Source organism: Gouania willdenowi, chromosome 7 (genome assembly GCF_900634775.1).
Source record: "Gouania willdenowi chromosome 7, fGouWil2.1, whole genome shotgun sequence".
Classification (NCBI taxonomy): Eukaryota; Metazoa; Chordata; class Actinopteri; order Blenniiformes; family Gobiesocidae; genus Gouania; species Gouania willdenowi.
The window spans coordinates 20,381,334-20,392,072 of NC_041050.1; the positions used below are offsets into that span (position 1 = coordinate 20,381,334).

At 40.2% G+C, this 10,739-nt stretch overlaps 1 protein-coding gene across 5 annotated transcripts in view; it reads right to left on the reverse strand.

The window, feature by feature from the left end:
* Positions 1 to 2,937, reverse strand: part of LOC114467089 (DENN domain-containing protein 2D-like) — a 46,382-nt gene extending 43,445 nt beyond the window's left edge. For 4 of the 5 annotated variants that reach the window (XR_003674490.1, XM_028453129.1, XM_028453128.1 and 1 more), the window contains exons 1-3: positions 2,786 to 2,937; positions 332 to 398; positions 153 to 239 (exon numbers count right to left, since the gene is read on the reverse strand). Coding sequence is in view for 4 of the 5 variants with exons in the window: in XM_028453129.1 (XP_028308930.1) it covers positions 153 to 239; positions 332 to 398; positions 2,786 to 2,899 (268 nt within the window). In the remaining variant the exon portion in view is untranslated. The remainder of the gene's footprint in view (positions 1 to 152; positions 240 to 331; positions 399 to 2,785) is intronic. The other variant, XM_028453130.1, reaches the window with a different exon arrangement.
* Between the last annotated feature and the right edge of the window lie 7,802 nt (positions 2,938 to 10,739).

Consider the following 10,739-nt stretch of genomic DNA (forward strand, 5'->3'; position numbering starts at 1 on the left):
ACTTTTTGAGATATCCTACTAACAGACAGATGGACAGACAAACACCGGTGAAAATATTACATCCTTGGCAGAGGTAAAAAAAAAAAAAAAAACCCATGTGTTTCAATTGGCTATTTTAAAAGACTGACCAAGGGACAATGATTAGTGGATACCTTTCTTTAATGACTCTCGAGCTGATAAGAAATTCGTCAAATTCCTCCGGCCTGCAAAACCACTCTCATCATGACTGTGATGTCTTTCTGTAAGAAAACATACAATGATGTGTAATATGTGAACTTACACTTCAATATTCATCAGTATGTGGATCAAATTTTTTGTTTTTAGTTCTTACTTTTGATACGTAGTGATGCGAAGTTAAAACTCCCCCTTGAAGTTGGGGACAGCCTTTGATCCATATTCTGAGAATGAAGAAAACACTTAATACAAAAAATAAAAATTCATATCACCCATTTGGCTCTATAGAGTCAAAAAAGTGTGTAAAAATATTGACAGTGAAAATGGAAATCTTTGCCTTAAGCAGTCCGTGTTATTTCAATTGGGTAGTAGTACACAAGTGCTTGATTTTTTATCTTAACAAAATGTTTAACTGTCTGGGAAGAACTTTGTTCCAATGCTGTTGCAGAACAGAGAGACTGGTGAGACGACTGACCGGATCCAAGCAACTGCCATTTGAGCCTGTTAACCGTACAGCTCCAGAGAGTCACCCCAAAAAGATCTCCATGCAGTATTCCAACAATCCAGTTCCAATCTGACCGTAAGTAATTAAACTTACATAGTTTATACTGTATACATCCATACCTTCATCTACACCCATTTCATACATGCACGCACACACACACCCTGTTAAAAATGTTCTTTTGTTGATTTTATTTTATTTTTTCATTAGTCTTAATTTTTCTCTTTTATCTTAATTTTTCCTGTCTATCCTTTCTTCATCTTTATAATAATTATATATAATTAATAATTTTAATTACATTAATGTGAGCTTGAAGTGCATCGTTTATTTGTTCACCTCTCATGTGTGTTGATTTTTTTAAAATAGTAAATGGTAAACCTTATTCTTGGTCTGTGGTTAGTGTTATTGATTTTGTTTGGTCACAGTTTTTTTTATAGCGAAAAAGCATTGGTCCAAACTGAAGTCACATGTTCAAAACTCTCAACAGTTGCTTTCATCCCCGAAAGTGTATCACACCAACAAAACACTTCATACACGCCTCAAAAGAAGCTCGTTCAACCACAACACTAACAAATAGTTTGGAAACACTTTCACTCTCAACACACTGAACTACAAAGTACTAACAACAAAGAGCATAACATGAAATACATCATATCTTTCAAGTTTTAATGGTTATTGTCAGGTCAATCAGTATTTTATTATAAAATAAGATATTTGTACTTTGATGGTTCTAAATGATTGCATATGCTGTGATATATTTGTGACTACCGTAAAGTGAAACTTCTCCAGGCATTCTCCAGGTCACATGACCGGTGAAAGACGGTCCGTCGCCTCCAAACTTACATAGTCGGTATTTCAAGAGGGAAGCCCCGCTCGGAGCATTGATAGTGTCAAGTGCTGTACATTGACCTGAGGAATCATTTAAAATAACTCATATGGGTCACCTCTTTAGGTCAAAAAGTCCACGGTGTGCCTTTATTTACAGTAAATCCTAACCTTTCACTTTCACTTACATCACTAGGCAAACAGGCCCTGATCAAAGTCTAAAAATACACTCAATATGTTAAATTAACAAATAATTCAAAATGATCTCTAATGTCAGACTATCACACTGTTTTATTGCATAATGGCAGCATCACCATGTCAACAAAGAACTTACCAAGTTAAATTGAGGTAAAATACGTAATGTTTTTGCTTCAGGAGGCAGTAAATCAGGTAAAGTGTGTTTCACAAAGCTCACAGTTTGTCCAATATAATAATATGACTGTATGAATGAATTTGATAGCATTGGTCAGATTGGCCACCGTGAGCTGTCAGAGCTTTGGCTACAAACATAGTTTATCATCATCAGTATGACTGATGAGAATCATTACTACTTTCTATTTGTGAATATACTTTCTGCATAGAATACAATGCTCAATATGAATAATATTCATATTTAGTTTTCATTTTTTGCCATGAAAAAAGGATCCTCACTTTGACTTCAGTGTAATGAACTGGTATTGTCATGACATTACCTTTTCAAGATTGTACTTTGACTTGAGTACATGTTATGTGATGTTTTGTGTTGTTAAGCATATTGGTAAAGCTGTTAGTCGGCATAAATGTAAAAATAACCATTCAACACATTTATATAACATAATGCTTTCCTATGTATAGTTGTGGAAAATTGCACTGTACGAGCAATAGCACTGTTATCAGAAGGCACTGCTTAAACATAAAACAACAAACTAATCTTTTTTTTATGTAAATTGGAATATAGCCTGAGAAAAGACCTGATCATAATTACGGTACAATACTTTGTACGTTTTATATACAAAATGATAATAATACAAAGACACTTATGTTTGCCAGAAGTGAATCAACTTTTCCAGGCTAGTGAAAGCTAAATCTTCACGGGTATTGTGATACATTGGCTTAACAGAAAGGGAAATTGTATCAGAAGTGGTTTTACAGCCAAGCTAAATTCCTTGTGCTGTTTTTAAACTGTACTTGGCGAATTAAATCATTTCTGATTCTGACTTCTGAGGCACTTCTAACTAAAGAGAATAAAACTAAAAGCTCTGATATTTGCTTATTTTAAAAAAGCTCATGACAGAACAAACTCACCACCTGGACTTGTTGTGACCTCTTGTAAGATGTCGTGGCTGAGAGGAGAAAAGGCTGGATTTGTATGTCCTCATCGATAAACACAATCTGAGAACATTCAAATTCACTGCACATGTAGCTGGAGCGTCTCAAGCAGCAAGGGTATACGTACGTATGAGGAAGTGCAGGTGATGGACTTTAGTCAGAGGCTGTAAAACCGGTTCATCAGCTTGTAAAACCTGATCTGAACCGGATCTTTTTTGCCACTGAAAAACAACTCTCTCGGCAAGAGAGGCCACCTGTAGTTGGGTGTTTAGTCGGGAAGCCACACAAGATTTGCATCCCATCTCTTCAGCTTGTGTGTTTGTGGCTCTCTTTCTATCCCAGTACAATACTCATCCACTTGTTCATTTTGCCTGTTCAGAGTCGCTAGGCAGGGATGCATCCTGGACAGGGCGCCAGTCCATTGCAGGGAAGCATACGCACACATAACTCACACTCATATTCACTCCTACGGACAATTTATAAACTCGGATCAACCTAACACTCATGTTTTTGAATTGTAGGAGGAATATTAATATTATCTCTGTCTACTCATGGCAGTGTTATTGAGATGGCAGGAGCTGTTTCACCATAGCAGATGCATATTTAAAACTGAAATCGTGTGTGAACACGTAAATCTTTAGTATAGAAGATCCTGTTGAAATAAACATTATACATTTACCTTACATGTACAAACCAAAACAATGTTTTAGATGTGAATGTTTTATGTGACATTAAACAAGATGAATAAGAGTCATTTTCTTTTTTCTTCTCCAATCTTTATTTCTCAACTTGAAGCACTTGGACCAAACAGATGATACAGCTCACTCAAACATATGCATGAAAAGCAGGTTGGTCTTCCTGTGACTCCTGACAGTACCTGTGCATAAGCCGCGCTGTGATTGATGGGTGATACTACTAGTAAAAATGTGCATTAATTCCAACGTACCTGACTTCCACAACTTTGAGCATGGGTACTGGCCCATGTTGGTGTAAAGGCTCAAACATACTCGGACGTACATCAGCGGGGGGGAGTCCACACGCACTACGCCAGGCCAATTAACTGCAAAGCTCAGATTTTACGGAAGTTGTCCGCGTACCTGGTGTCACACAAAACACTGCTCGACATGTATCGACCCACATTAAATGTAACACCAACGTCCTTGAAAGAATACAAGGACTTCCAGGGAAGCAGCAACTCTTGGAAAGTGATTGCATCCACACTGAATGAGGCAGTGTGCAGAGGGGGATGGAAGTATATGAGCGACAGATTTGTTAAAGCCAAACTAAAAATGAAAGAGGAAAGTGGAGATGGGGCGAATGCAACTGGCATTCCCCCAATATATACACTCCTTTCATGGCTTGACTGCTCCATGAATTGTTGGTAGACAGAGTGTAATGTTCCCAGTGAGGTAAGTCACATATGTTACTAGCAATGTTTGTAATTTGTGTGTTTCCTGTATACGCGGCGATTTGGAGATACACAAATGTAAACATTAGATTGAACTGCACGTCAAAACAATCTTTTACACAAAAACATCTTTGATGCACAAATGCACAAAAACGACTACATGATGAGCCTGTGATTTTGGCGCTCAATATCCTCGTCATCCTGCCGGAGCTTTACAGCCACAATCGCCTTTTTCGAACAATTGTTTGCACTCCTCTCCGTGATTTGAAATAATTTTTCGTATTACATAAGGTTTTTCTTGGTCTGTATAGCTGAAATGCGACAATAATAATATAACAATAAACCTAAATATGTGCTAGCTAATTAATTTCTGTTGTAACAGTGTCTCCAAAATGGCTGATGTCCGGGTTGCTGACGCAACGTAAAAATACGCTATGACAGTTTTTTGTTATAGTCACCAAAAAGCGAGGTTTGATGGTCACAGCATGATTTATCCTACACAAATATGTTTCACATTTAATTACACATTGTGATTTACGAATTTACTGTGTACTTGGAACTAATTAGTTTGCTGTTTTTAGGTATTTGGCAACAGTTCCAGTTGGACTGCCATCCAATCGTCTTCACCAGCCGACTCTTGTATGTGCTAGTCAACCCCATAATCCTGCTCTTCACCAGGTTTTGCTGCCATAAGTGACACCTCAGGCAGCATCACCCCAGAACATGCAGCCCAAGGACCAGCAGTGAGCAGGGGAAGAAGAGGCAGAGAGAGACAGACGGGGATCTCATAAAACTGAAACTGGAAGCCTTTGACAGGCGCAGAGAGGACAGGGACAAACAGAACACTGAGGCACCCATTGTGCCAACACCATTGCTGCCATGTTGGTCAAATTTCCTCCCCAACTGAAGTCTCAGGCCAAATTCCAGGTTCATGAGCTTCTTTTTAACATGAAGCAGGAGTTTTTCAATCAGACACTGAGCTTGCAGATTTACAAGTCTTTGTAAATATTGTGATATTAAAACGTTGATGTACAGTGTGTTATTTTGTGTTGTTTTTAAATATTCTGTACTTGTGTTGCATGGACATTTTTATTATAATATTGTATTTGCAAATCTGCTCAATTCAGTGTTTTGAATACATGATCAGAGGTGAAAGTAACTGATTCCAAGTACTCACGTTACTGTAATTGAGTTGCTTTTACGGATACTCATACTTTTTTTGAGAATAATTCTAAATCTGTAATTTTACTTAAGTATGTTTTAAAAGAAGTAAAGTAGTTCATTACATTTCTACACTCAACTGTTATGTACATTTTTATTTTATTTTTAAAATGATCAATGGACATTGTGAAATTACAAAAAATGGAATGACCAGACAACAAGCAATGCATCACATCATAGCCAACCAATCAGAATAAACGTAATGCGTGGGGGGGGGGGTGAAAGTAACTATCTTTGAGTGCTATTTAATTGTGCTACCTTTTTACTTGTACTCCAATATTTTATGTAGGACTTACTTGTACACTAATACAATTCCAATCAAGTAACAGTATTTCTACTGTGGCCATACCAGATATCGTTAGATCTCTGAAGCTATGCAGGTCTGGGCCTGGTTTGTAGTTGGATGGGAGACCACTGAGAATTCCAGGTGCCACAGTGGGGGCCAGTCGCTCCAGTGGTGTTTGAGTGAGTGTTGGTCGGAGGGGCCGATGGCACACTATGGCAGCCTCACTTCCGTCAGTCTGCCCCAGGGCAGCTGTGTCTACAATAGTAGTTTACCACCACTAAGTAGTGTTGTAGTAGTCGAAACCATGAGACCGGTCTTGAGACCTAATTTTAAAGGTCTCGTCTCGGACTCGGCAGCATTTTGACTCGGTCTTGTCTCGGACTCGGGCTGCCCGGACTCTGGATTTTCCCTCAAGACCGTTCGAGACCAGCACTAATTCCTGCTATTTTTAAACTTTTTTATAATGTGATAATAACAAGGAGAAGAACGGGATAAAACTATCCTTTATTCATTCTTTAATCCACCCCGTGTAATGACCGCAACCTTCCTTAACTCATTCAGTGCCAGCCATTCTGAGATTTTCTAACCCCTCAGTGCCAGCCATTTTTGAGCATTTTGACTGATTTTTATAGACCCACAGAATATTTTCTACTATGACTATCTGAAATCTGACACCAGATTCTGAAAGATTGAAGCCTCTACTTTCATCAAAAAAAAAAGTTTCTGGCTTGTTTCGTTCTTTTGTAATCAGCCGTTGAATACAGCAAGTTTTACACAAATCTTCAGTTTCAGAGCAAAAAGCTGAGAAAAAAGCCTTTTTGTAAAAAAAAAACCCTGTCAGTGACTTTAAAGCTTTTTTTTTTGGTTTAGTGACAACTCTAACATCTGAACATTGTTTCCTTATATAAAACTAAAAAGAAATAGTTTCAGTAGCCTCCCATGAAGCGGAGCAGACGAGTCAGAGGAGCAGGCATCCGGCGGCCTCCCACGAGGTGGAGCAGACGGGCCCAAAGGGCAGGAGTTTGGCGGCCTCCCACAAGGGCAAGACAGACGGGGACTCCCCTGGCAAGACAGACGAAGAGGGTGCGGGGAGCAGGAACTGGCGGCAGAGTTGGCCTAGCCTGGAAGCTAGGAGAATGTGGATGTTTTCTCTTCAGTCTCCTATGATGAGTCCCTGGAACATAGTGGCACTTCACTTCATTGCTCCAGTGACATGACGACGAGGTAATAGTGTTTATCGGCAAAGCCGGAGGCAGCCCTGAGAGGGCTGCTCACTTCTTCTTCGGCCGTAGATTTACAGCACTTATAACTAGAGGTTGATCGATATATGATTTTCAAAGGCCGATGCAGATACTGATTCTTTAAAAAAAATTCAGCCGATGGTCAATGTCTTAAGCTAATTTTGGAAGCCAATATTTGAGGCCAATATACTTTTTTTTTTAAAGTACATTGATTATGAAAGACAATTGAAACACTTATATGATATAAATGTATATATCAGAAATTAAATTAAATACACCAATAAAACTCTTAATATTTATTTAACTTTAAATATACTCATACACAACCAAGTAAAACAAAAATCCTTATCCAATTAAGGATATAATAGGATAAGGATATTTGATCAGGCCCTATTATATCATACCCTTATTCTATTATATTGACTTTTTATTTGTAAGCCTATTGGCTTCTACCTCTTCCATGCACATGCTATTAATATTATTACTTTTTTTTTTGTATATTCATATATCCGAATGGATCAGACAGCTCCACTTGTTTAAATTATCAACTTATGGAGTTACTAAAGGATGAGTTCACTCAAAATATACTTAAAATGATAATAATTTAAAAGGCTTATTCAAGGAGTATGCAACTTTTATTTGGCCCCAGTAAGTTTTTGGACAGTGAGAAAAAGGTTAGTGCTCAGCTACAACTCAACTGAATACTGGTAAGGCAAGACAAGGCAAATGTATATGTATAGAGCATTTCATACACAAGGCAACTCAATGCGCTTTACATGATCAAAAACTGCAACAGAAAACATTCATCAGCTTAAAATCAATAAGAATATTTAAAATCATTTAAAAGTTGATCACAGCTGGCCTGAGAAGAAGAGTGATCCTGAACCTGGTGTTGTCAAGGAGGGACAATACCAGGCACCAGTGGAGAAGATAAGATGGACCATGGTGGGGTAAAGGGTGGGGTGTCAGTCTTATGCCAGCAGGAACCAGCTCGTTCAACTGGGCAGTTAATTCCAAAAAGGCAGGGGTAGGAGAGATGCTGGATGAGGTGGAAGTAGGTGAATTTTGGGGTGAAGCAGGTGGGTCCTGAGATGTGGGGGGTGAGTTGACCTCTTCATTTTGGCGATTTTGATTTTGATTTCTTGATGGAAGCTCATTGACTCCATGTCCTTTCCTTGTTGTTTTGTTCTCCGATGGTACATGTTGTCCTCTGTCTTTATCAGAACTGATAGCAGTGTGACTGGTGAAGTAAAATAAGTTGGATGTGAAAAGTTTCACTCCAGCCTTGTTTAGACACAGTCCATCTGCTTTAAAAAGATGACGACGTACCCAAAAAATTAGAAAATTTTCTATAAAATTTAGTGAAAGGGCAGCACAAGCCAAAGATAAAAATTTATTCAAAGAGTAAATCCTTGAGAATTTCAGATCTCCTTTGCGGACTGGAGGTATCGGGCCACTGATGAACACTTTAGGCTGTAAACAGCTCACAGTTTTTAGCAGATGGGTGAAATCCTGCTTTAACACCTCAGACTCCTCCTTGGCTAAATCATTTAATCCAAAATGAATCGCAACATTTTTCAAATGTGGGTAATCTGCAACAATATGCTAAATTTTGTAAGCCAGGTGTGATACTGTGTCATTAGGTAACCAGATCACTTTCACGTTGCTGCTAAACATCTTCTGAGCATCTTTAACAGAAACGTCTCCCACTATCAGTGTGTGAGGTTGTTGCTTTGGCCGACCATGTCTCTTTTGTAAAGATAAGATAAGATATCTTTATTGTCACTGTATAAGTACAACAAAATACTGTTAGAGAAATCCAGTAGCGGCCATATATATATATATATATATAAGATATACAAATATACAAAACACTAAAACCAAATTTACTAAAAAGTAGAATGTGATCAGTGATCATGTGGATCAATAATGCAGTGTAAGTAGACAGTATACAGTTAAAATATACAATACATTGATAGTGATGTGCTGAATAAATATATTGCACTTAGTTGTAGGTATTGATGTCTCTGAGTCCTCACTGACAGAGAATGTCAGTGAGGGGTGGGGAGTTGCTTTTGTGTGTTCATGAGTGAGACAGTTCTGTGGTAGAATCTGTTCCGGAGTCTCGTTGTGTGCGGAAACAGCGCCCAGTAGCGCTTCCTTGAGGGTCGTTGGGTGAACATAGTGTGTCCGGGGTGTGTGATGTCACGGATAATGGCTGTTGCCTTACGGGTGCACCGTGACCAGTGAATGTCGTCTAGCCTGGGGAGTTGGGAGCCGATGGTCCTCTCTGCAGTCCTTATGATGCACTGGAGAGACTTCCTTTTTTCAATGGTACAGCCAGAGTACCACGCGGTGATGTCGTAGGTGATGACGGACTCGATGGCTGACCTGTAGAAGTTCACCAGCAGATGTTGTGGAAGTCATGCTTTCTTCAGGCACCTCAGTAAGTGGAGCCTTTGGAGTCCTTTCTTGGCTATCACTGTGGTGTTGATGGACCAAGTTGTGTCCTGGCTGATGTGGACACCGAGGTACTTGAAGCTCTGCACGACCTCCACTCTCGATGTTGATGTTGTGGACATTGGGCTTCATCCTCCTGAAGTCAAGGATCATCTCCTTCGTCTTTGCTGCGTGGAGGATTAAGTAGTTGTCACGGCTCCAGCTCGCCAGGTTCTCAACCACTGCTCTGTAGGCTGACCCATTGTTATTGCTGATTCTGCCAACCATGATGGTGTCTTCAGCAAACTTGATGATGGAGGTAGTTTAAGGGTTTGGAGTTGTGTGTGTACAGGGAGAACAGTAAGGGCCTCAGCGCACAGCCTTGCAAAGCACCTATGCTTAATACAATGTGGCTGGAGACATGTTTCCTCATTTGCACAGGTGTGTGTTAAAGCCCAGGTGGATCAGTTTTGTGGCCAGATTGTGTGGGGTGTGGTGTTGAAAGTGGAGCTGTAGTCGATGAACAGCATCCGCATGTAGCTGTTCTGCTGATCCACGTGTGTCATGGCAGTGTAGAGGGCTAGTGACACCGCGTTCCCAGTTGACCTGTTTTCCCTGTAGGCAAAATTATTGTTCTTGATGTGTTCCAGAAAGAGTCGTTCAAAGCACTTCATCAAAGAGGTTTTAACACATTCTTTTCAAATACTCCAGGCACATGCATTTTCTTTTGTTTCATGAAACTGTCAGTAGAACAGAACAATAAGAACACACACAAGTAATGAATCTTCCCTTAGGCAAAACACACACACACACACACACACACCCTACACACTTCACACATGCACGCAAATGTCACACACACATGCACGCACACACACACACACACACACACACACACACACACACACACACACACACACACACACACACACACACACACCCTACACACTACACACAGACACAGACACACAAACGTCACACACACAGAAGCTGGACCGGGCGATACCCGTCACTAAGAGCCGAAGCCGTGGCAGCCGAGTGCGAGCCGGGCACCGGCTTCGATTAAGGCAGCCGAAGCTACCGATGCCTCGGGGTGTAAGCGTTCCCGTGGACACTCAGTAGGCGAAGCAGCAGTGTTCCTTGTTTTACTTAGCTTTCTCCAGCAGGTCCCGTGTCCCGATAGCCGGCAGCCCTCCCCCACTAGCAGAGCCTCCGTCCTGTGCGGCTCGTGTGTTCCGGTTCTGCTTAACACAGACACGTTATCGCAACAGCTAATGGTAGCCTACACATTAGCCACAATCAATGCCTACCCGCTGCAGGGCGAGGTCAGGTTTG